The sequence below is a fragment of the Meyerozyma guilliermondii genome, genomic scaffold (assembly GCF_000149425.1).
Source record: "Meyerozyma guilliermondii ATCC 6260 scaffold_4 genomic scaffold, whole genome shotgun sequence".
Taxonomy (NCBI): domain Eukaryota; kingdom Fungi; phylum Ascomycota; class Pichiomycetes; order Serinales; family Debaryomycetaceae; genus Meyerozyma; species Meyerozyma guilliermondii.
The window spans coordinates 867,278-891,381 of record NW_001809797.1 but is presented as its reverse complement, the minus strand read 5'-3'; the positions used below and the strand labels follow the sequence as shown (position 1 = coordinate 891,381).

Sequence of the window (24,104 nt, the reverse complement as noted above, 5' to 3'; positions counted from 1 at the left end):
AGGTGAAAACTTAATTCAAGTGGAGCCTCCACTTTTGAATCTGTGTTGTTCGTACAACAATTGCAATTTTGTTCTCATCAGATGTACATTCAAATACTTTCGTAAACAGAATAGCTTCATAAGACTTCACCGAGCGGAATGGAAATCGGCACACTTGAGCTTGTACATGTTACATTTAGCACAAGAAGCGGGCAGAATAGAACCATGAAATTACATGAATGAATCAGGGTGTTAACATTCCATCGTGTAATCCGTACCCATTCTTTACTTTCCACACATCATACCCTTGAACTCTAGTTAGCTTATCTACCTTAGCCCACCCCTGTCCTGTTACAAAACACCCCTATAACATAATGTTAGATTCCGCCTTTATTTCTTTTTTTTATCAAGCATTGTTTGCAATTTATTCAATTTGAAGCCTCAAAAAAAACTTGACAACAGAGTACATCTATCTGTCACTGATGTAGTTGTGAACATTCCGCTCAAATACCGCATGTCACTTACGAATGCTTACCTCAATTGTACATCAAACTTGTTGTAAGTTCAAAACGACATAAGTAGAAACGCATGAAGATATACTACAGCAGAAAAAGATACACAAGAGCTAGTGCGAACGCTCGCGGTATATCTCACCGCCGTATTCAGGAAGCTGTTTCGACTCAAAATTCACTATTTTTAGAATTCTTCGTAGACGTCCTCTAGATTAGGGCACCCAATATGACATATTTTTAGATATGCACGCGCTCACAACCTTCACGCGATAACTTGCCTTCGACGCTTATCTTGCATATCAGCTTATCATGGCCAAACTCTCTGACAGGACAACCTTGAATTCTGCATCGATTCAGCACACCGTCATAGGCTCTTGAGGATCTCAATCCTGAGGACAAAAGACCTCAACAAAGTCAGCTAGATTACCAAAAACGTGCACATCCCACAGTTATGGAATGCTGGGGCATGGGCAACTTGCATATGCACAATTCTAAAGTATGCTGCAAGGATTTCTGACGTATGCATCTGATTCACAAAAGTAGTAGTTCACAAGTCCAGGAAAAGAACTATTCTATGTCTTTTTAGTCCTAACTTTGACAATTGCAAATGGAAAAGAATAGTCCCGTGCAGGTCAGAATGACTTTACATCGATGAATCAAAAGTGCTACCATTATCAACATTTCATGCAAACTTAGCGTTAATATACCCCGCTACGTAACTAGCCGAGGTCGGAAACAGTTCTGGATTGGGGCATTACACTGCAGCTATTTCAGAGTAAATTGGATATGTTTTGTGAAGAGATGGTACATTGACCACTGTCTTCGTAATATCACTAGTTCTGGAGCATGCTTATCAGTTGCCAATATATGGTTGATGTCGAGACAACGACGGATTTGAAGATCGTAGGTTTGATGCACTCTGCCACTTTTATAGGAAGGACACATTGATATTTGAAAGCGTGAGATCGTCATGATACAAATTTCAAGTCTTTATCGTGGACAAGATCTAGAAACGTAACCAAATTTACAGTGAATAATATGGTACAATAACCACCATCCGCTAGTCGAGAAGGATAGAGAAAATTACTGTATTGTTATGCACCTTGAACTTTGCAACCATTTACCGAGTATTTCAATACAAGTGCATTCCTGCCCGCTCCTAGATGTTATCAAGTTGCCATGCAAATCAATTTTGAATGTTGCGTCATATCAAATTCTCCACTATATTTGTCATGACTAGCAACAGTTCTAGAGCGGCCAACAGGCGTTGGGAGACGCCCCTCGCGCCCCGTTGCAAAGAAGGCTGAAGTGGCTCAGGGATGCCGAAGGCATTTAAAAAGGTACGGCAATAATCCCATGTTTTCTGAATTATCTGTTCGCCATGATTGTTGCTCAATATACGATTATTGTCTGCTTGGTGGCTATTTTCTTCAACAAATTAGTCTCTGCGAGTAATCACTTGCGAGACTGTGCAACCTGCCTCACTTATGTCTACGAAGAATCCAAGGCTGATGGTGGTAAACGACTTGAGGCAGGGCAAGTTTACTCAATTTGCATTGACGAAGGGTATACGGCAAAACGTGAGTTGGAATATGCTCCAGCGTATGACTTAGTTAGCAGCTTGATTACTCCCGAGTTTTGGGGCGTTCAATCACTGATATGGCCGGACGGAAACTATACTTACCCAGAAGTTTTAAATCAAACTTTGACTTACTATTTGGCCTCACATAATGCAGAAGTATTGACGAGGGAAACCTGGGAAGAAAAGGCTAAAAAGTGATGCGACAAATGGGAACCTGGCACCAAGGGCAGCTATAATTGGGTGCATATAAATGGCAATAAAAGGAAGCTTGCTACTGAGGCATGCAAGGTTTTGGGTCAATTTACAGTGAAGGCCATGTGTATGAAAGTGGTTGAAAAGGACAAGCCCAAAAATGATGGTCATGACGAATTGAAAAAGCGTCAATCGTTCTAATCATGTGTATGCGGTACAAAGTAAACTCTATAGGAAGAGAGATTTAACTTGAGCGGATCTCGAAATAAATTTATATGTCCCATTCATGGAGTGAAACGTCATAGTTTTCTTTATTCGTAGCCCATTGATTATATGCAGTCCTTTGAGAAACGGGCTATCGCTAAAGCGTAAACTTCATACCACAGTTTAGTATAGATAGAGGCTTAGTGCTGCCTACAAAAGTGATGCCAACCTTATTGCCCGGGAAACTATTTGCTTGTTAAAATGGGTGTTATTTTCGATGTCATTGTCATTACATTACTTACGCCTTTCGCCGTAGAATTCAACAGGAGGCAGAACCGCATAATTAAACAAGTTCTTGGAAAAGAAGAGTCTGAACAACATAAATTGCACGTTGTATATTGCTCTGGTCTTTATGCTGAAGCGATGGAAAAGTGGGACGACGAACAATGAAAAAAATTAGGGCTTTCCTATCGCCTTTAGCCACTGCCTTTTGAACCGATGATCATGATTTGATTTGAATTCAATGATATTGTCTTGTTGGCAACTAATGCCAAATCCGCCAAAAGTGAATTTAAATGTGGACCTAGATGACTTTTGAATCTTGACTGTGTGAACGACTTCATAGAGACTTGCAGGCGAAGTTATGATGGTAAGGACAAACTGATAACGAGGCTGCGAAAGTAACTTTGGCCCGCAAATTGAAGAACTTCAGGAATTGCTAAATACTGTCTAGGAGACACCATGATATGCCAGTGAAAATGTGTGATGTTGCATAATGATTATGAATCGGTAAAGCTCAAGACCATTATAAGGCTAACTAACAGTTACAGTAAGCCTTAGGACTGTAGAAGTTTGATTTAATTTTGAGAAGAAACAAAAATTACACTCGTAGTACTTTCATATTACTGTACCATAGATATCATTTGTTCAAGAATGTAGCTACCATTACATAACCTTTGTAGTCTGACCACAATGCTATCTCGCTTCCTCGCTAGCTCGGAAGCTCGCCGGAAGCTCGCTCGCTCGCGATCATGTCACGTGCCACAACTTGTTCTCACAATTCGGAGGCAATCTTCACCACCTTTCACACAATGACCGCAGAAGTAACCAACCGCTATGTGCACCAGGGCGGCATCAAGCCGTTCTTCGAGCAGCAGATCCAAGATGCAGAGATAAAGATCCAAACTACAACCCAAAATTTGCGTCGTCTTGAAGCTCAACGTAACAAACTCAACAACAAAGTCAGACAATTGAGAGACGAATTACGACTTTTACAAGAGCCAGGGTCGTATGTGGGCGAAGTAGTCAAGGTGATGGGGCTCAAAAAGGTTTTGGTCAAGATTCACCCGGAAGGAAAATACATTGTCAACATTTCCAAGGATATCGATATCAAAAAGTTGACACCATCATTGCGAGTTTGCTTGAAGGCAGACTCCTACGACCTCCACAAGATCCTTCCTAACAAGGTAGACCCATTGGTGTCGTTGATGATGGTGGAAAAGGTTCCAGACTCGACATACGACATGGTGGGAGGACTCGACAAACAGATCAAGGAAATCAGAGAGGTGATCGAACTTCCGGTAAAACACCCGGAACTCTTTGAAAGTCTTGGTATTGCCCAGCCCAAGGGTGTTATCTTGTATGGTCCGCCAGGTACGGGAAAAACTCTTTTGGCTCGGTCGGTGGCATACCATACCGAGTGTAAGTTCATCAGGGTGCTGGGGTCCGAATTGGTGCAAAAGTATATCGGTGAAGGATCTCGTATGGTGCGTGAGTTGTTCGTTATGGCTCGGGAACATGCACCCTCCATCATCTTCATGGACGAAATAGACTCGATTGGATCGAGCCGAGTGGAGGGTTCATCTGGTGGAGACTCCGAGGTTCAAAGAACCATGTTGGAGCTTTTGAACCAATTGGATGGTTTTGAGAGCTCGAAGGATATCAAGATCATCATGGCCACCAATAGATTGGATATTCTTGACCCGGCATTACTTCGTCCTGGAAGAATCGACCGTAAGATCGAATTCCCCGCGCCCACTGTGAGCGCCAGAACTGATATCCTCAAGATCCACTCGAGGTCTATGAACTTGACCAGAGGCATTAATTTGAGAAAAATCGCAGAAAAGATGAACGGCTGCTCCGGTGCCGATGTCAAAGGTGTGTGCACGGAAGCAGGAATGTACGCCTTGAGAGAAAGAAGAATCCACGTTACCCAAGAAGACTTTGAGTTGGCAGTGGCCAAGGTGATGTCCAAGAACGACGAAGGTGCAGTGTCGCTTGCCAAATTATTCAAGTAGTCGACTAATAAATATTCACTCCGTCTATAGCCGCTTCGAATTTCCATGCGCGACCGCAATTAGCGATCGCATTTAGCGACACCTCATCAATACCATGGTTTGTTTCGCCTCTGCGTTGTTATTGACGTTGACGGCTCTCACTGCCGCCAGTAGTAACCACGACAACTTACTAGAACGCATCGATAAAACTCATTCACTTTTATCTAGCAAAGGACCGACTTTTGATGTCTTGAACCACTACGATTCTATGGTCCAAGATCTCGAATCTTACACTGGAACCGACTTGAAGGTGATCTCTCAGTTGCCTCAGTTGTATTATAAAAAAGCATTGATAGAACTCAGTTTAAACCGAGAAATTCGTGCCATTGATGATCTTAAGCGGGTACTTGAATTGGACCCATCAATGGTTCCGGCCCGAACAAAAATTGTTGAGTTAATGATGGAACGAGGAGACGTCAACGGACTCATGGCAATCACCAAAGTGCTAGATGAGACCGAAGAGTCTGTTGTGAAGGAGAAAATTGCCGCCTACAACCATCAGATGGAAGAAGCAGAAAAGTGCAAATCTACAAAAGATTACCCAAAGTGCATGGAACACGCCCAGGGAGCTATTGAACTTGCTCCTCTTGGATTTGCACCATACCAGTTGCATTTAGAGTGCTCTAAACATGGTGAATTGTCACCTGATACTTATAGACTTATCATCAGGGACCTTGCTCACATGATCAAACACCAAAAGTCATCGAATCTTTCGTGGTACGAGGAGATAGCCGGGTTTTTGCTCTATTTCACGAGTCAGTTTGACCAGGCAAAAACTTATATCAAGCAGTGTATAAAGGTTGATAACGAGTTCAAAGACTGCACTGGAGAATCCAAGTTCTATTCCAAATATGGCGACTTTCTCAAAGTATTAGAGGCCTACTCGATCCAGCTTGGTCACTTGTACGTCGTGGCAGAGCAGGGATCCTCCAAAGAGGTGGATGATTTACAGGTAGACTTCGAAAAAATTGCCACCTTTTTATTTAAAGATGAGCTCAAGGTGACCAAACTTGAATCGAAAAAACTACCATATTCCGTCAAGACGAATTACGATTATTTGATTTACAAACAACAAGGGTTTGTCAAGAAGTACTTGGGTTCCAAATTCAAAGGAGAATTTCAGTTTGTTCACGATATTGACAGACTCGGATGTGAAGCCCTCGTTTCAACAAATAGACAAAAAGAAGCAGAGTCGTTTTGCAAAAAGGTACACGATGTACCAGAGAACAAGTTTCTTCCTAAATACCTCAAAGAAATTGATACTTTATTGGCCAACAAGAAATATCAAGAGGCACACAATATGTTGGAGCTGTTTAATAACCAAGTCAAGCACACAAGACAGTTTCAAAAAAGAGCTGCTATTATAGAAGAATACCAAAGAAAAGTGCATGCGAGACAGCAGCAGCAACAACAAAGACAATTCCACCGCCAACAACAGCAGCGCCAACAGCAGCAACAGCAGCAAAGACACAGTTATGATGTCAAAAAGGACTACTACAAAATTTTAGATATCGGCCGAGATGCCGACGAAAAGACCATTCGCAAAGCCTACCGTGCCAAGACACTCAAATATCATCCAGATAAGCAAAAAGGAAGTGGTTTGACCCCAGAGGAGATGGAAGCCAAAATGCAAGAGGTCAATCAAGCTTATGAAGTTTTGTCAGACAAAGAGTTAAAAGAACGTTACGACAGAGGAGATGATCCCAATGATCCTCGGGGAGCCGGAGGAGGAGGTGGTGGATTTCAACATGGTGGAGGACCTGGATTTCAATTCAACGGAGACTTTTTCAGCCAGTTTATGAACCAAGGTGGTGGGGGAGCCCATTTCAATTTTGGGGGATTTGGGGGACAGCAAAAGGTGAAGGTGAAGCGCAACAAGAAACAAAGAAATTAGAGAATGAGAAGAAATGAATTGAGAAAAAGGAGAGGAATATAATTGAGAGAATCTGAGCAGTTTGCAGCAGTGCAGCTCACTTATCTCATTGTCCCGCGGAAGTCACGTGCTCGTTTCCGCCGATAAGCATCGCTCGACGAAATAGAGCCACATTTCCCAACCACTAAACATGAAGTTTTCAACGGTGCTAGCAATTGCCGTCGCTTTAAGTACCACTGCGGCCGTCCCAGTGACTCAGAAGGTGTTTGACATCGATGCCAATGTCGATGCTATGCAATTGTTCGAGAAACCCGAGGTCGACTCCGAACAATTACAGCTGTTAATTACCGACGAAGCCATCAGTCTCCACGCCGAAAAGCTTTATAACATCTCCAAGAAGTCAATTAAGCAGTATGGTCACCCTACCCGTGTCATTGGCTCGAAGGGACATTGGAAAACTATTGCGTATATCTTGTCTGAGCTCAAAAAATTGAAGGGGTTTTATCATGTTTCGACGCAAAAGTTCCCAGCTCTTTTCGGCAAAATTAACGACTACTCCCTTTTGATTGACGGAATTAGTGCCAAAAGTGTCAAGGCGTTTGATCTTACACCTCCAACTCGAGCAGAAAAGCCTGTTCACGGTAAGTTGATTGTTGTGGCCAACTACGGATGTTTTGCCCTGGACTTCCCTGCTGCTTCGGCCGACAACATTGTGATAATCAAGAGAGGTGAATGTGCTTTCGGAACCAAGTCAATTAACGCTGGAAATGCTGGTGCGTTGGGCGCAATCATCTATGATCCTAGTCCACTTGCCGGTACGTTGGGAGACCATACGGGCAACGAGGTGGCTACGGTTTCCATTACCGAGAAAGAAGCCAAGCCTTATCTTGAAAAGTTGGAAGCTGATCCAGAGGCAGAGATCGAAGTGACTTTGTACGTTGACGCCAAAGTGGAAATCGTTCACACATTGAACGTTGTAGCAGAAACAGTTGATGGTGACCACGATAATGTGGTGGCATTGGGAGCACACTCAGACTCTGTGGGAGCTGGACCTGGGATCAATGACGACGGTTCAGGAACCATTTCTTTACTTGAAGTTGCGAAGCAATTGACCAAGTTTAAGGTGAACAATGCGGTTCGTTTTGCGTGGTGGGCCGCTGAAGAGGAAGGACTCATTGGATCCAATTACTACGCTGCCAATTTGTCGCCTGAAGAGAACCAAAAGTTGCGAGTGTTCATGGACTACGACATGATGGCATCCCCCAACTATGAGCTCCAAGTGTACAATGCCAACAACGAAGACCACCCTGCTGGATCTGGCGACTTGAAGCAATTGTACATCGACTACTACGTGAGCCACGGCTTGAACTATTCTTTGACACCTTTCGATGGCAGATCCGATTATGTTGGATTTCTCGAGACCGGTATACCATCTGGTGGAATTGCGACTGGAGCAGACGAGTACAAGACTCCAGAAGAACAAGCCAAGTACGGAGGAGAAGTGAAAAAATGGCTTGATCCATGCTACCATCAAGCATGCGATGACTTGTCGAATCCAGACCATGAAATTTGGTTGTTGAACACCAGACTCATTGCTCATTCGGTAGCTACTTATGCTAAGAGTTTCGATGGGTTCCCAGAGAGGGTACCGCTCAACGAGACTGTAGCAGCAGCGAGCGTAGACAGAATGCCTTACCGTGGCTCGCACCTTATAATTTGAGAGAGAGAGGAGGGAGATAAGAGTAGAGACAAAGAAGTTACCAGAAACATTGTGAGTGTAGCCAATAAGAGTAAGTATATAGAGAGTAAGCATAGAGAGGAAGCATACAGAGAATGCAGATTATGTCGTGAGAAAACAGCTTACCAGCAGATTCGTACCCATTTACCCAATTTGCACCCACTATCCGGTCCTCCGCACAGTCCGAGTCAACTGGATCCCCCACCCTTCACTGGCGTGGGGGCGCGCGCACTCTTCGCAACCACCCTTTTATAAACCGGTGGTTTCCCATGTTTAAATTTTCCTCCCAGTATAAAACAATGGCAAAGGTTTTAAGATTGGGAAAGGTTGAGTTTGCTCATGAAAAATGGGCAAAATTGTCTCAAATGGCTGAAGTGGTGGAATGCACCTCCAAGGATAGACAACAGTTCTTTGAAGACTTGAAAGGAAAGTATTCTGATATCACCCATATTACAAGAACTTTTGCCAGTGTCAGTCAAACTGGACGCTTTGATGCTGAATTAGCTGGAAAATTACCGCTGCTGGTAAAATGTGTTGCTCACTGTGGAGCTGGTTACGACCAGATAGATGTGGATCCATTTAGTGAACGCAAAATTCAAATTTCCAATATCACTACGCCCGTGGAAGCCCCCACTGCAGACACGGCGGTGTTCTTGGTGCTTGCAGCCATGAGAAACTTTCAACATGGTATTTCGTTGACTCTTGAAGGTAAATGGCCCAATGGAGAAAAGTGTGCTGGAGCCCGATTGGGCCATGATCCCGTAGGTAAAACCTTGGGAATCTTGGGAATGGGAGGCATTGGTCGTGCTATTCGGGACCGGTTGGCTCCGTTTGGGTTCAAAAGGTCGATTTATTACAACCGGTCGAGATTGAGTCCCGAGTTGGAAAAGAGTACTGAATATGTTTCTTTCGACGAATTGGTGCAGCAGAGCGATGTTATATTGGTCAGCGTGCCATTGAACGCCAACACCCGCCATTTGATCAACGACAAAGTCATCAAGTCCATGAAAGATGGTGTCGTCATTGTCAATACTGCTCGTGGTCCCATCATCAATGAAGCCGAACTTGTGCCCCATCTCAAATCTGGAAAGGTGGGGGCGTTTGGATCCGATGTGTTTGAGCACGAACCAGAGATTCCTTCCGAATTGCTTCACTTGTCCAATGTCGTTGCCTTACCCCACATGGGCACCCATACCTACGAAGCTATACAAGAGATGGAGGAGTTTGTGGTGGACAACGTGATGCTGTGTATCACCTCTGGAAAGGTGAACACCATAGTGCCCGAGCAAAAGTCTATATTCTAGTACAAAATAATTCTGAAGTTTTTCACTCGTGCGCGAATTTTTCATATCCGCTTCGGCACTCGATTTTCGGCCCTAGTGCAAACGCCGTCAACTTTCTCCTCCTTCTCCCGTGAACTCCGCCTTCCACCCCGTGTATTCACTGGCCCCCCACTGTGCTGCACACGTCATTTTAAGCTCATCTAACTCATCGTTAGGCTCATCGTTTCCATTTGGAGTCCGTCGAGCAACCCACCATTTTTGGTGCATTGGCTATAAAAATCTAGAAATTCCACCATGTCCGTCAAACCTGGCCACGACACCATCGAGATCGACTATGAGGCTCTCCCGGACGATGCTTCGCTCGCGGCTCACTTGACTGCTGGTGCTTTTGCTGGAATAATGGAGCACACCGTGATGTTCCCCATCGACTCCATCAAGACAAGAATGCAAATGATGCTGTCTTCCACTCCTATTTCCAAAAGTTTAATCTCCTCCATCTCGAGAATCTCGTCGGCAGAAGGCGCCTATGCTCTTTGGCACGGAGTTTCGTCGGTGGTGTTAGGAGCAGGCCCAGCTCATGCTGTCTACTTTTCAGTGTTCGAGGCCACAAAAACACTTCTCGTCAACCGCTTGACCAATTCGCCACAAACCCTGAAAATTGTCACCGACGAAACCCACCCATTGATAGCCAGCGGTGCTGGAATTGCTGCTACAATTGCATCGGATGCATTGATGACTCCATTCGATGTTCTTAAACAAAGAATGCAGGCTGCTACCAACTCTGGGAAACTGTCTTCTGCCAAGCTTTTGCTGTACGCCAGCGATATTTATAAGAAAGAAGGATTTTCCGCCTTCTACATCTCTTATCCCACTACGTTACTCACCAACATTCCGTTTGCGGCATTGAACTTTGGTTTCTACGAGTACTCGTCGTCATTATTGAACCCCACAAACACCTACAATCCTTACCTCCACTGTGTGTCGGGCGGAGTGGCTGGAGGCATTGCTGCTGCCTTGACCAACCCGTTCGATTGCATCAAAACCGCACTTCAAACTAAGGGCATTTCCACCAACACTGCGTTGCGAAACATCACCGGCTTTTCCAGCGCCGTGAGCACCATGTACAAGCAAAGCGGAATCAAGGCGTTCACCAGGGGCCTCAAACCAAGAATTATCTTTAATGTGCCTTCCACCGCAATTTCATGGACAGCATATGAAATGGCCAAGGAGGTGTTGTTGCGGTGAAAATTGTACAGTAGATATGTATTACTTGTATATATGGCTTAAAACAACGTTCCATCTATGGACTGGAAGCTTGTAGGAGGGCATTGGCCCGGGCGATTCTCGCTATTTCTCCAGGATTTTGCGAGAGCTTTTGGGCTACAAATGAAAAAAGTACACACGAGCTCAAAAACCCTAGTAGATTGAAGAATGCTTTTCGCGAGTACATTCGTTCTTCCTCTTCTGTTCTAAACGACGCAAAGATTCGTCGTATGCTAGCAAAGATCATGGAGTCAGGGTAGTTCTACTTTGGATGTCAAGTGCGAGTGCGGGTGCGGTGCGGGTGTGGGCTGTCGGTAAATCACAGCACGCGGCGTAAACGAAGGCCCAAGCAATGGTGGGCAAAGCGAGCCATTGATCAGTGTCACTTCTCTCGCTAAACTCTCTGTCTCTCCTTAAATGCTTAGTATTTGCGCGCAATGGTGAGCGAAAAAAAACCGCTCTCACCACGATGATCGGTATCGGGTGCCTTTTTCAAGGTTCGCATATTGCACTCAATAGCCATGTTCATACACATGACCAACCGTCCGCAGAGCCTCCCATGCCAAGTAAACTCGACTGATTTCTGATGGCCCTGCCCGGCGCTTTCGCGCCAGGACGCTCTCAGGAGCATTTTGTGCGAAGGCAGAAACCTGCCTCCGTGGACGGAGAGAACCACCGAATTTCCCACCCGCGCTGGTTTGAACCGGCGACCGCAACGGCCGTCTGAGTAAGCGGGTAAATGCGATACGGGGCGAGAGAAGTAGGAACCGATGCGCCAGGGCATCGATTCTAGGCAGGAAAGCAAGGTGTCGCGGTCAATTATGCTAATCTTGTTCCGGATGTTCCATCTAATAACATTACGCTACCAAACTTCAATTCAAAGCACTCCACAATACCGTCATTAATAAACCCTGCTCCTATTCTCCAATGCTAGATGAAAAGTACAAAAGTGAACCTAAATCCTCCTCCTAAAACTCCCATTGGTTATACATGGCTGCGATATCTTGAATTGTTTGTTTCGTACTTTCTGTCTTGTATCTTTGTACTTGTGCTCACCGTGGGCGGAGTGGTGTATCACTACTACCAAACGTTGAAGGGAAATGAAAAACTGGACCCTCTGTCTATCGTAGATGATCAAGGTCCATATCATGATTTCAAGAAAATGAAGGCAAAAAATGACCTTAGGTACTATGCTTTGCAATTGGGTCTTGACTTACACGAATACCGAGTTCAGACAAAAGATGGCTATATTTTGATACTTCATAATTTGTTCGACCCTAAAGAATCTAGTGAGGATAAAGATAAACGTGAACCGTTTTTGTTGCAACATGGACTACTTTCGTGTTCGGGAGCTTTTCTCAGCGGTGGATACCAATCGTTGGCGTTTTATCTCCACAAAGCAGGCCACGACGTTTGGCTAGGAAATAATCGGTGCTGGTTCGAACCTCTCCATGCAACCATCGAGGGAAACTTGATGTACAATGAGGAGTTTTGGGACTGGGATGTGCGTGAGTTGGCTTATTACGACATGCCCTGCTTGATAGATAATGTGTTGAGCCACAAACCTCACCATGAAGCTCTTTTTCTAATAGGACACCTGCAAGGATGTACACAGAACTTTTTGATGTTGCGAAATTCAGAACTAGATGAATGGCATCGTAAAGTACGATACTTTTTTCCATTGGCGCCAGCAATTTACCCCGGACCGTTGTTTCATAACCGTGCTTTTTTGCGGTTCATGCGCCATAGAAGCCAATCTTCATTCAGATGGATCTTTGGTCGTTATTCGTTTCTTCGTCTTATCACGTTCGCTAGAAACAATCTCTACTCCACTCGATTCTTCAGCTACATGTCATATGTCATGTTCTCGTTTTTGTTTCTTTGGAATGGAAGAAAATGGAATCCAAGCCGAAAACTTTGGCATATTCACTTCATCTTTAACGTGACATTTGTCTCTACCAAACTCATGTCGTGGTGGCTAGCAGAGTGGGTACCGCAATCGTTTGCTAATGAGTTGCAGCCCGCAAAGGCTTACAAGACAGATGCTCACTTTTCACCTCAACTTACCGACGCAAAGTTACAAAAAGACGACTCTAAAACTTACTTTCCCTACAAAGAATCATGGTTTGATGATGTCCTGTTTATTGTACCGATGGTGGCTTTTATCGGCGGCGAGGACTTTTTAGTTGATGGAAAACGGTTGGCCAGCCACATGAAAGACTTTGAGCCATCATATACCAATGAAAACCTAAAGGTGGTTGAGCTCATTGATTATTCACATTTAGATGTTGTTTGGGCGGCGGATTTGCAGCCAAGAATAGGAAAGGTTATCGTGGAGACGGTTCGTGGTCTCAGCCCAGAGGAACAAGAAAGCACTGAAGAGAAGCTTACAAAAGTAGCTTAATCAAAGAAACCAATCCAGGCTCACAATGCATGGCCTTGCACATGGTGGTCGGCGTTTCGAAGAGCTGTTTCCACGTAGCTCCAGAACTCACCGAAATCAGTGCTATCGCCCACAACCACTCCCAGTTCACTGTTACCGCAGGCCACTGATTCACCTTCATGTTCTCCATCTACCACAACCTTAATATCCACCCTATGATATTCAAATTTGGATGGTTTTTCTCCGTTGACAAGTGCAAGCATTTTGATCACCAGGAATAATGCAAGAGGGTCATGTACCGGTGGACCCTCAATGAAAGCTGGGTTCTTGATATAAGATGAATAATAGAACATGAGAATTTTGTGAAATGTCAGCCTGAGATTTGAATTGAGCTCAGAATTCTCTGGATTGTACAACTTGGACCGTGTTACCAGATTGGCTATGCTTTTGTGGGTATAATTCAAGGGTGCAAGCACCGTCTTGTATGAGAGTTGTGGGTCTTCGACAATGAATTTTGCGGCGTGCGGGTCGGCATAAAAGTTGAATTCGGCATACTTTGTGGCATTCCCAAGGTCAAACGCTCCTCCCATGATGGAAATGAGTTTAACTGATTGTTTAAGCTGAGGCCATTTCTGAAAAAGGTGCACCAAGTTGGTCAATGTTCCAGTTGCAACAATACACAATTGACCATTATATGCTTCAATTGCATCTTTCATTGCCGTCAAATAGTCCTTATCTTTCGATACCGCGATTCGAGGGTTTTCCGGTAACTGGGCCCCGCCAATGCCCGATTTTCCATGGACATCAAGGGCATAATGTGGCTTCTTGACAAGTGGAACTTCGGCTCCGGCATATACCTTGACTTCGTTTTGTTCGAGTCCAAGCACTTCAAGGAGCCCTAAAGCGTTGTGGGTGGTCATGGACAACGGAGCATTGCCGTGAACGGTAGATATACCCACCAACTTGAATTGTGGATGGAAGGCTGCAAGTAAGATTGCAAATGCGTCGTCGTTACCGGGATCACAATCTAACCATACTGGGATTTGAGGCACAGTCATGAGTAAACTAAACAAAAATTTTGGTCTGGAAGTTGTTGCAAGTTATTTCGACTTTTATATGAACCAGAAAAAATGACTTGTGCGGCATCAACGTGGAGAAGCGATGCCGACTCCACCGAGACGGTTTATGTGCACACCATGCATCTCCGCGAAAAGCCGCGTTTGATAGGAAACGGGAAGCGACAACGAACAGTGTTATCAATAACAAAAAGGAATGGAACGAGTTTCTTGAAGATGTACGAATAGGGTTTAAAATGTATAAATAATCTATCATGTGCTCAAAGTTCTCAGAATGACCACTTTGTTAATGTCTAATTATAAACTCTTTCCCTCCTCTTCAACCGGAACAACAAACGCTCCCGCAAGATAGATAGCTGGCTCGTCGATGTTGTGGTGCTGGTAACTAAGGACCCCCACGCCACCGGCATCTAACATTAATTGAGGGTTGCAGCTGAGAGGACGACCCACCCATCTTGCTACAAAACAACGAAGACTGTGTCCATGAGCAACCACTACAATGTCACAAGGTTTCTTCTCGTCCAATGCTTTGCGATGAATGTCCCTGATTTTGGCAATTGCTTTGTCGAGTCGGTCTGCAACCTGCTGGTGATTTTCGCCATTTTCGCAGCCATCGCTCCAGATATCCCATGTGTGAGAAGGGTCGTCTACTCCCCGTTCTCTTCTGGATTGAACGATTTCCTTGGTCAATTTGCCCTCGTAGTCACCGTATTCCCACTCTCGAACATTGTTCTCTTCAATTATCTGAATTTTTTGCCTCGTTTCTTCATCCAAACCCTCCAACAAGAGGTCTGCCGTCTGCTTGGCTCTCTTTCGAGGGGAAATAAATACATATTTCAAGTTTTCTGGAGAGATAAGCTGCAAAGGTGAATTTCCAATAAGCTGTTTTCCGGTATTACGCATCTGCATCACACCAAAATCCGTCAATGGAAGATCAGTGATGGAGGTGTGCTGTCCAGATTTCGACCACTCTGTTTGACCATGTCTAATAACGATTACTCGTGGCACTGGAGCAACCATATTGTAGAAAACCTTATCCGAAATTTCACGCAAAATGTGCCGGTTGTACATCCATACACCACTAACTGACATCGGTCTCAACTACAAAAGCCTTTCTTCGTCACTATCATGTCAACCAAATCCACCCCCACCGTCCAGCAGATCCTCTCACTTCTCAAGACGCTTCCCAAGGACAGAATAAAGCACTATGCCTCGTTTAAAGATACCCAAATCGATCGGTTCTCGAATAAAGAAATCACCTCCAATATCCTGGACCACGACATGAGATTACAATATATGGCTTTACGCAATTTGGTGAACGACAAGTATAAGAGGTACTACAAATTGGACGACAAGCTCTTGAAACCAAAGGGAAACCCACGTTACTACGACCGGATCATGAGTGAAATCAAAGGTGAAAAAAAGGAGACGTTTTGGACGGCCATACGAACGGTTGTATTTGGCCAGTAATATGAAGAGATTGTGTGAATTTGAGTTGCAGAGACTCGGGCTTTGGCATAGTGTATATAGACAAGGATTCATATCGTTTTCGAATAAGAATTTATGATTCATTCCTGGGACTTTTGGTGTCCCACTCTACTCTTCCCACCCTTTCACTACTTCCTCACTTCCTTCTCACCTCCCCCACCCTTCTCACTTCCTTCTCTTCTCCCCCACATTTTCTCACTTCCACCTCCCCACCCATTTGCACCCATCTTTTGTGTTCGCACTTGCTCTTCTTCTCCACGTGCGGACTACCATGGCCATGGCTTCGATCTTAAGATCCAAGACCTTTAAAGGTGCATTGACACTCGTCGTGTTCATAGTTCTCTATGTGTTGATTTTTCCGAGAGATTCCGATGATTCTTTGTCACCGGAAGAAATCAACTCAATGTTCCAGAACAAAGACGAAGGTCTTGCTGGCATCAAAAAAGTGGAATTAACGGCCCATGGCTTGGCTCCTCCCTACTTGGATCCGAACACGTTGAAGCCAAAGAATTGGGATGTTCTGGGAACAACAATTGTCCGCAATAATGAGTTCATGAGATTGACTTCTGATAATCCTCACCAAGCCGGAAGCATTTTTCTGAAACTCCCCATCCAAGCCGAGTCGTTTGAAATGGAATTGACGTTCCACATCCATAGCAAGGCCCGAGAATTAGTTGCTGATGGCTTTGCTATATGGTTTACCGACAGAAAATTGCCCACTGGTGATGTTTTTGGTTGCCAGAACAATTTTAATGGATTGGGAATATTTGTCGATACCTACAAAAATGGCAAAAGGGGCCAGTTTCCGTTTGTGAACTTGATGATGGGCAATGGTGTAACTCCATACAACAAGGATACAGACGGGTACGAAACGAGATTGGCTGGATGTACTGCCCGGTCAGTTCTCAACCCAAGAAGTGAGTTGACCAAAGCCCGTATTGTCTACACCAAAAATGGCTATTTTTCATTGGATTTCAACTACAACAACGTTGCTGACGAGTGGTCCAACTGTGTGACTCTTTCTGATGTCAGATTGCCCGCAATCAAGTATTTGGGGTTCAGTGCCGAAACCGGCGATTTGTCTGAAAATGTTGATTTGATGGAAAATAGAATGTTTGCGTTGTACAATGGCAAGGGAGGGTTTATAGACTCCATTGACGAGCTCCAGGAAATTTCCAATGAGGAAGCAGCCAAGGAAGAGGCTGGCGGAGGCAGGCATCGAGTTCTCAAAAAGGAAAAATCTACCACCAAGAGACGTACGCTAAAGAGGTTGAAAAACGCAGAAAGGAGACTTAAGGAGCGGGAACGACAAAAACGGAAAGAATTATATGGTGACGAAAATGCCAATTTTTTCAACCGGTTGGTGAAAAAGGTGGTATTTGGTTTGAAGCTATGCCTCTACACCGCAGCTGTTGTGGGTGTCGTTTGGGTAGGCTCTATCGCCTATAGGTCTCGAAAGGCAATGAAGAGAGGGAAAAAGCATGCAGGTCTCTTGGATTAGCATTAAAAGTTATGTACATAATTATTTACGCTTTCTCACTTGGTTTGGTTGAGAAGACTTATAGTATGGTACAGTCTTGATTGCATTCAACAATGGGTCCTCGTCGCCGTTCTTGGCAATGATAGTCACACCGAACGTATCTCTGGTGATTCCAAGAAGCTTGTTAAGTGACTGGATGAGATTGGATCCCTTCTTGGATTTGTCTAACAAAGTTGACGAAGAAACCCGGCCAAAAGACCGAGATTGAAGAAACTTAATATACGTCTTGTCGAACGAGTAGGCGTCGACCAAGATGTTGATCTTGCACGAGTCGACGTCCAGCTTCTTTTTCAGGTACTCGTGGAAAAGTTGTCTGGATCTCAAGAGGGCCCAGTCGATTAAAAGGGTGTGGAAATCAGCCTTGACGAACACCTTTCTAACGTGAAGACCAGTGATTCGTACAAAGTAATTGGCTTCAGTGGAGTTGTCTAACAACGGCTTCAAAGTAATCACAGCGATGGGGGAGTTTCTGTACACAATCAAGTGAGTATTTTCACCATTCTGGAGGAGGGCTTTCTGCTTGGGTGACAATCTCAGGTTGGGGTCCTCTTTGGCGAATTTTCTCAAGTCAAACCCGTACAATTCCTCGATCCGATCCGGCTGGTCGAGCTTGTCCGCAATATCACGCAAGTCGTCCGACAAGAGATGGGCACTCAATCCTATGAAGGCAAATATCAAAACCGTACATGGTAAGAGGTAAATCAACTCGAATTTCATATCGGAGCGAGCAACGAACTGAGCGAAAAAATCTAGAAGTCCATTCGAAATGGCATAGTAGTCTCGAAGAAAATAGGCGGCAGCAGCTACCAAACCAACCACCCATATTGACATTGAAATTGGGTGCCAAAAAATGTACCGATTACATGATCCTTGAAGCTGACGATAATAGTCACCATGAAGAATAAGAGAAGCTTCCGCGTACTCTGGAGTCAAGCTGGACTTCGCCAACGTGGGCTTGGCCTCGGGGTTTAATGGCTCATTGAGATCCACAAATTTCTGGGCCACCATTGACAATACATTATCGTTCGCACCCAACGTGGGCTGCCGCATCGCGGGCCTGCAGATAGCGATAGATTAGCCACGACCTGCAGACAGGCTCAACATCTCGCAAGACTCATTTTATGAGTCGAACTGCTAATGAGTACTGACGATGTCCATATTCCAATCCCGCAGTATCCGCCGTTTGAGCTTCGGTCCTCGCTTATAGACAAGGATCCAGTGATATGGGTGCATCTTCTTCAAGCATATAATCAACTTTTACAGGTTCTAGTAGACCCTCCGGAACTGTTCAAGTTATCTGTTCGGACCCAGCAACAGCTTCAGTATTTTGTGAAAGTGTTCCTTTCCGAAACCTCACAGGAGGGCAGCAGGATCTTCTCCTTGGGAGCCATCAATCCTGATATCAAAGCAAATACAGCATCTTTAAGAGCACTAGTTTTCCAGCTCGTGAAATCATACAGCATAGTCAAGCTTAATCTCACTGGCGAGGCGGTTTGGCACTTCATTTGCATCTACGCAGCAGGCAACGGTACCACTGTGAGGTCCCTTGTGGATGGAACTTTCAAATCCAAGCTTAACGACAACAAAAAGTCCGGTAATATAAGCTCTATTCCACTGATCCACACTCACCTTCAGACAATTATCACTTCTGGCAAGTTTAGCCATCATGATCTTGAAGCGCTCTCGCACCTATTGGGCCAGAGCATAGCAGCTTCTAAAGCACAAGTCATAAACATCACTGGAGCAGGCCGAGGCGACCACAAGAAAGTCAATGCAAAATCCAACAGCACGCAATTTGCTGAAAAATTCGTCACTGGAGCATGGATAGAACTACTCGAGTCTCTTTATGGCGGAGGCTCCAGTGTCCATGCTACCACTATCGAGCATGTCATGATAATATCTATGGTGTCTCTCTCTCCAGCAAAGCTCGCGAAACTCGTTACTGGAATGGGTATTAATAGCCCCGAAGGTCTCAAAATGTACCCATTGTTCAGTGCAATCTTGATATCTGATTCTTTGCTGAGCTTGAGTCCTGGAATCAGAGAAAAGTTGCCGTTCTTGGCTAATTTGAAGTTTTCAAATAAGGTCTCATCACCGTCCTCACCAGCCATAAAAGAAAGTGATATCGATACTCTTCTCGATCTTTTCCCTCAAATGACCAGGGGCCAAGCAAAAACTATTCTTTTCGATAACGACCAAAATGTCGAACGTGCAACGAACATTCTACTCGAGCTGCCAGACATAATCAGCACCATTAAAGAGTTCCAGGAGCTTAATTTGGTTGACGAAACCATCCAGCCTGTAGCTTCAAGTGTTGCTAGGTTCACGAACAGTGTCAAGGGAGACACCCTAGTCAAGAGAAAGGACCCTGTGGTATCCACCGAAGAATTGCAAAAAAAGACGCTATCAGCTGCTATACGACTTATGTATGAAAGCGATGAGGATGAACCAGACGATACCTACGATGACCAGGAGACCACTACAACCGGCTTCGAGAAAGACGTTAGGCAAGAAAGAGATAAAGGACTCGAAACTCGACAAGCCATTGATGCCAATAGTCGGTACCTTTTCCTGGCCTTTAAACTCAACAATGAAGCCTTAACTCGTTCAGCTCGAAAAAGTGCTGAGAGACAGGCAATGAGGAAAGCAACTGGTATGACCGACGAGCAGATCGAGGGTTGGTTTAGGTTGCTCCTAAAGTCACCTCGGAGATTCAAGATCCTCGAAGAAGACTACTTTTATGGCGGAAACCCGAATCGAAGAAATGATAAAAAGGATGAAACAAATGATACAAAGAAAACAAAGACTACCAATGAGACCAAGGATCCCAAACCACAAAGTAAAGAGCAGATCCAGCGGGCCCAAAAGCGAAACGAAGCAAATAAATCGTCGCGAGCAAACCATAGTCGGAAGAGTCGCCACGACAAGAAGACCCAGGGTGCTCTTGCGGGAATGCAGTAGACAAAAAATGTCAGAAAAAAATAAAAATTTCCACGAAAGTCACTCTATCGAGCAGCATCAACAATTTCATATAATCCTTGATTTTATTCTTCATTCTTCGACTTATTATATTCCTTTCTCATCTTCTCATTTCTTCTATCTTCTTCATATCACCTTCTCAATCTCACCTTCTGTTCTCATTTCTCTCTTATCCTTCCGCTCTCAAATCGATTCTCAAATCTCAAATCTCAAATTCAAATCCAAATCCAAACCTCAAATCTCAAATCAATCCAAATCGCGTTCGCAACTTCCAACATGATCAGTGGACTCTACATATTCGATGCCAAAGGAGATGTCCTTATCTCCAAGCTATACCGAAGCGGCATAGGAAGAAACATCTCAGACGTATTTCGAATCCATGTCATTTCGGCTGCTTCCAATCGTTCCGCAATACGTTCTCCGGTGCTAACCCTCGGATCCACTTCGTTCATTTACATCCGTTCCGGCCACTTGTGGCTCTGTGCCGTGGCCAGGTCAAACCAGGACTGTGCTACTATCATGGCGTTTCTTTTCCGGTTAGAAACCTTGCTCAAACTGGTAGTTGGTGAAAAACATCCGTTGACCTCTGACGCCATCATCAACCATTTTTCCTCCGTCTACGACATTGTAGACGAAGCTGCCAACTTTGGGTACCCAATTGACACCAATCCATCCTATTTCCTGGTCCATGGCTCGTCAGAGCTGCTGGGTTCATTTTTAAAACGACCCAAAAGTTTGGCGAAAAAACGCTCTTCAGGCACAATTGCTACTTTGGGGCTCCCCAAAATCGGCAATACTTCCTCTGCTTCACTTGACCGAACCGCAGGCCACGACACAGGTGTATCGTGGCGACAACCAGGCATAAAATACCGCCGGAATGAAGTTTTCGTGAATATCGAAGAAAAGGTTTCGGCACTCATAAGTCCAGAAGGTGGGCTGGTACTTCGTTCTTCCGTCGATGGTACCGTTAACATGCGAACACATTTATCTGGAATGCCTGAGTGCAGATTTGGGTTGGGTGACGACTGTGTTTTCCTCAGCTCGGCATCGTCGCATCTGTCAGATACAGATTCCGGAGTGGTTTTGGAAAATACAAAACTTCACCATTCCGTTGACCTTTCACGTTTTGACTCGAATCGAGAGATTCAGTTCATTCCTCCGGATGGAGAATTCCAGTTGATGTCGTACCATTGCCTGTCAAACATAAATCTTCCGTTCGACATCATTCCAGAAATACATCAACTGGGCCACAAAATCGTCTACAAAATCAAAATCAGGTCTCTTTTCCCTTCGAAAATTGCTGCTACTGGCGTGGTGATTCGAGTCCCAACTCCTCAGGGAGTAGTGAGAAACTATGCGTCGCCAACCCAAGGCAAGGCCAAATTTCACCCCGAAGAATCTGCCATTCTTTGGAAATTTAACAAACTCTTTGGCGACCAACTGCATACATTAACTGCTGAAGTTGGTTGGAATGAAACCACCAATTATGAGGACGAAGATACTGTTCTCAAATGGCAACGGCCACCGATAAAAATCGACTTTCATCTTGATATGTATGCCTGCTCAGGGCTCACTGTGAAGTTCTTGAAGATTCACGATAAGTCCAACTATCGAACTATAAAATGGGTCAACTACAAATGCACAGCAGGTAACTACAATGTTCGTTTTTAGACAGGAGTATCAAATGATCGATTATGTTTGCAATATAGAGTGAAAAGGATCACTTGGTTCTGAAGAGTTGCTTATGGTATTATTCTGTCTTGCCTGGTTGCGCTCAGATTAACTTCAATTGCATAAGGAAAGACTTAAGAGTTATTTCTCTTTAGCTCAAGCAGCTATCATGTACATTTCGAGCGAGGTTTCAGCAACTCAATCTCAAACCTTTGTGGATATGAGCAGAGTATAATTGAGCAGATTGACCATTTTAACATCGATAACTCTCGCAAAGAAGTAGTCTTTCAATGAAGTCCTAGGCAATATAAATTGCAAGTTGCATCCTCATTTTTTTAACCAGCCTCTCAGCAGTAATCAGTTACTTTTAACCTACCTCATCCCATTTTGCAGCCATTGGGTGGTCGCGGTCCTGCAGATACCGTTATCATTTTCAAAATTTCAAAAACTTCTTCCTCTTCAGCCATGAGGAACTTGGTGGTTTTAGGTGGAACATCCCACCCTGATCTTACAAAAAGTATCTGTAGGATACTAACGACCGAAGAATCCGATGTGAATATCGGTAGGTTCTCAAATGGTGAGACCAGTATCGAAATACAAGGCTCGGTTCGTGATAAGGATGTTTTTATAATTCAAAGTGGAAGCGGCCATATCAACGATAATTTCGTTCAGCTCCTCATCATGATTGCTGCTTGCAAGACGGCAAGTGCTCGTAGAGTCACTGCGGTTCTCCCCTTGTTTCCATACTCTCGTCAGCCAGATGTGCCCCACGCAGCAGTGGCTACTGGAGCCCCTTCTATAACCACCAAAAAAGACACCTACACATACGAAAGTGCTCCCAGCACTCCACGACCATGGACAAAGAGTGGGTTTGATTTCGGGACTCCTCCGCCTTTTAATCTTGGCGTCAATTCGTCGAGTGGAATTGGTGCCGCGGGACACATCCTTCCCAAATCTTTTAGAGCCAAGCAAGATAAACCTGTGGAACGCTCTGGAGAGAGAGCGGCTGAAAGAGCCAGCGAAAGAATCAGTGAGAGATCGACGGAAAGAAACAGTGAAAGATCCACTGAAAGACTGGTGGAAAAAAGTGAAAAATCGTGCGATTTGGCAAAGCCCAATGATAGCGGGTACAAGAAATGGATATCTCAAAATGGTACGTTGATAGCCAATCTTCTTATGACTGCTGGAGCAGATCGTTGTGTAACCATGGACCTTCATGACCCACAATTCCAGGGATTTTTCAATATTCCCGTTGATAATTTGTACTCAAAGCCACTTCTCAAGCATTATATTATTGACTATATACCCAACTATCAACAGTGTGTGATAGTGTCGCCCGATAGTGGAGGTGCCAAGCGTGCTACTTCAATAGCCGATGCAATTGGGTGTCAGTTTGCTTTAATTCACAAAGAAAGAAGAGCCAAAGCCAATTCCAGTGGTCCACCTTCTGCACCCGGTCCATTAGGAACCAGGAGTGCTGGTGGATTTTCCAGCACGAGTTCCGTGAATAACCCCAATGGACATCAATTGGTGGCCACTACCATGCTAGTTGGTGATGTTAGAGACCGAGTGTGTGTGTTGGTCGATGATCTTGTTGATACCTCATACACCATAACCCGAGCAGCCAAGCTTTTAAAGGACCAAGGTGCCCTGTATGTGTATGCCTTGGTGACTCACGGGGTCTTCAGTGGAGATGCCATCAATAGAATCGCCAAGTCTTCAATCGACAAGTTGATCACCACCAATTCCACCCCACAAAAAACTCATTCGGAGATGTTGGGAGACAAGCTCGTGGTTATCGATGTGTCCAGAGTGCTAGCTGAGGCCATTCGAAGAATACACAACGGAGAATCCGTGTCCATGTTGTTTGACCATGGATGGTAATAGACTATGCATAATAAACGTTCCGATTGTGGCCGTGTAAATAAACGTTACAATATTGTGGCCACGTGATTCGACTATAAACGGCAGGTAGCCACAGTGCCTAGTGTGGAGTAACGGTTAA

The 24,104-nt window shown here is 44.6% G+C and overlaps 14 protein-coding genes across 14 annotated transcripts; 11 read left to right on the top strand and 3 right to left on the bottom strand. All coding sequences in view use genetic code 12, as the record gives it.

Annotated features, from left to right (window-relative positions):
* Positions 1 to 3,500: 3,500 nt before the first annotated feature.
* RPT6 (proteasome regulatory particle base subunit) lies at positions 3,501 to 4,766 on the top strand (the record flags this gene model as incomplete). The annotated part of the gene is made up of 1 exon (XM_001484313.1): positions 3,501 to 4,766. One exon carries the CDS (start codon positions 3,501 to 3,503, stop codon positions 4,764 to 4,766), a length of 1,266 nt encoding a protein of 421 aa, XP_001484363.2.
* Positions 4,767 to 4,860: 94 nt separating this feature from the next.
* On the top strand, positions 4,861 to 6,699 carry JEM1 (Jem1p; the record flags this gene model as incomplete). The annotated part of the gene is made up of 1 exon (XM_001484312.1): positions 4,861 to 6,699. The coding sequence occupies one exon, from the start codon at positions 4,861 to 4,863 to the stop codon at positions 6,697 to 6,699; it is 1,839 nt and encodes a 612-aa protein (XP_001484362.2).
* Positions 6,700 to 6,868: 169 nt separating this feature from the next.
* Positions 6,869 to 8,398, top strand: APE3 (Ape3p; the record flags this gene model as incomplete). The annotated part of the gene is made up of 1 exon (XM_001484311.1): positions 6,869 to 8,398. One exon carries the CDS (start codon positions 6,869 to 6,871, stop codon positions 8,396 to 8,398), a length of 1,530 nt encoding a protein of 509 aa, XP_001484361.2.
* A 287-nt stretch (positions 8,399 to 8,685) lies between these two features.
* On the top strand, positions 8,686 to 9,720 carry PGUG_03741 (D-mandelate dehydrogenase-like dehydrogenase; the record flags this gene model as incomplete). The annotated part of the gene is made up of 1 exon (XM_001484310.1): positions 8,686 to 9,720. One exon carries the CDS (start codon positions 8,686 to 8,688, stop codon positions 9,718 to 9,720), a length of 1,035 nt encoding a protein of 344 aa, XP_001484360.2.
* A 273-nt stretch (positions 9,721 to 9,993) lies between these two features.
* MRS4 (Fe(2+) transporter) lies at positions 9,994 to 10,944 on the top strand (the record flags this gene model as incomplete). The annotated part of the gene is made up of 1 exon (XM_001484309.1): positions 9,994 to 10,944. One exon carries the CDS (start codon positions 9,994 to 9,996, stop codon positions 10,942 to 10,944), a length of 951 nt encoding a protein of 316 aa, XP_001484359.2.
* Positions 10,945 to 11,896: 952 nt separating this feature from the next.
* PGUG_03739 (sterol esterase) lies at positions 11,897 to 13,366 on the top strand (the record flags this gene model as incomplete). Its single annotated transcript, XM_001484308.1, has 1 exon — positions 11,897 to 13,366. One exon carries the CDS (start codon positions 11,897 to 11,899, stop codon positions 13,364 to 13,366), a length of 1,470 nt encoding a protein of 489 aa, XP_001484358.2.
* Positions 13,367 to 13,386: 20 nt separating this feature from the next.
* Positions 13,387 to 14,403, bottom strand: PGUG_03738 (trifunctional uridine nucleosidase/nicotinamide riboside hydrolase/nicotinic acid riboside hydrolase; the record flags this gene model as incomplete). Its single annotated transcript, XM_001484307.1, has 1 exon — positions 13,387 to 14,403. One exon carries the CDS (start codon positions 14,401 to 14,403, stop codon positions 13,387 to 13,389), a length of 1,017 nt encoding a protein of 338 aa, XP_001484357.2.
* A 315-nt stretch (positions 14,404 to 14,718) lies between these two features.
* PGUG_03737 (uncharacterized protein) lies at positions 14,719 to 15,513 on the bottom strand (the record flags this gene model as incomplete). Its single annotated transcript, XM_001484306.1, has 1 exon — positions 14,719 to 15,513. The coding sequence occupies one exon, from the start codon at positions 15,511 to 15,513 to the stop codon at positions 14,719 to 14,721; it is 795 nt and encodes a 264-aa protein (XP_001484356.1).
* Positions 15,514 to 15,549: 36 nt separating this feature from the next.
* PGUG_03736 (uncharacterized protein) lies at positions 15,550 to 15,891 on the top strand (the record flags this gene model as incomplete). The annotated part of the gene is made up of 1 exon (XM_001484305.1): positions 15,550 to 15,891. One exon carries the CDS (start codon positions 15,550 to 15,552, stop codon positions 15,889 to 15,891), a length of 342 nt encoding a protein of 113 aa, XP_001484355.2.
* A 289-nt stretch (positions 15,892 to 16,180) lies between these two features.
* On the top strand, positions 16,181 to 17,410 carry PGUG_03735 (uncharacterized protein; the record flags this gene model as incomplete). Its single annotated transcript, XM_001484304.1, has 1 exon — positions 16,181 to 17,410. One exon carries the CDS (start codon positions 16,181 to 16,183, stop codon positions 17,408 to 17,410), a length of 1,230 nt encoding a protein of 409 aa, XP_001484354.2.
* Positions 17,411 to 17,431: 21 nt separating this feature from the next.
* PHO86 (Pho86p) lies at positions 17,432 to 18,499 on the bottom strand (the record flags this gene model as incomplete). Its single annotated transcript, XM_001484303.1, has 1 exon — positions 17,432 to 18,499. One exon carries the CDS (start codon positions 18,497 to 18,499, stop codon positions 17,432 to 17,434), a length of 1,068 nt encoding a protein of 355 aa, XP_001484353.2.
* Positions 18,500 to 18,586: 87 nt separating this feature from the next.
* On the top strand, positions 18,587 to 20,410 carry PGUG_03733 (uncharacterized protein; the record flags this gene model as incomplete). The annotated part of the gene is made up of 1 exon (XM_001484302.1): positions 18,587 to 20,410. The coding sequence occupies one exon, from the start codon at positions 18,587 to 18,589 to the stop codon at positions 20,408 to 20,410; it is 1,824 nt and encodes a 607-aa protein (XP_001484352.2).
* Positions 20,411 to 20,704: 294 nt separating this feature from the next.
* On the top strand, positions 20,705 to 22,099 carry APM4 (Apm4p; the record flags this gene model as incomplete). The annotated part of the gene is made up of 1 exon (XM_001484301.1): positions 20,705 to 22,099. The coding sequence occupies one exon, from the start codon at positions 20,705 to 20,707 to the stop codon at positions 22,097 to 22,099; it is 1,395 nt and encodes a 464-aa protein (XP_001484351.2).
* Positions 22,100 to 22,564: 465 nt separating this feature from the next.
* On the top strand, positions 22,565 to 23,983 carry PRS5 (ribose phosphate diphosphokinase subunit; the record flags this gene model as incomplete). Its single annotated transcript, XM_001484300.1, has 1 exon — positions 22,565 to 23,983. One exon carries the CDS (start codon positions 22,565 to 22,567, stop codon positions 23,981 to 23,983), a length of 1,419 nt encoding a protein of 472 aa, XP_001484350.2.
* Positions 23,984 to 24,104: the final 121 nt, after the last annotated feature.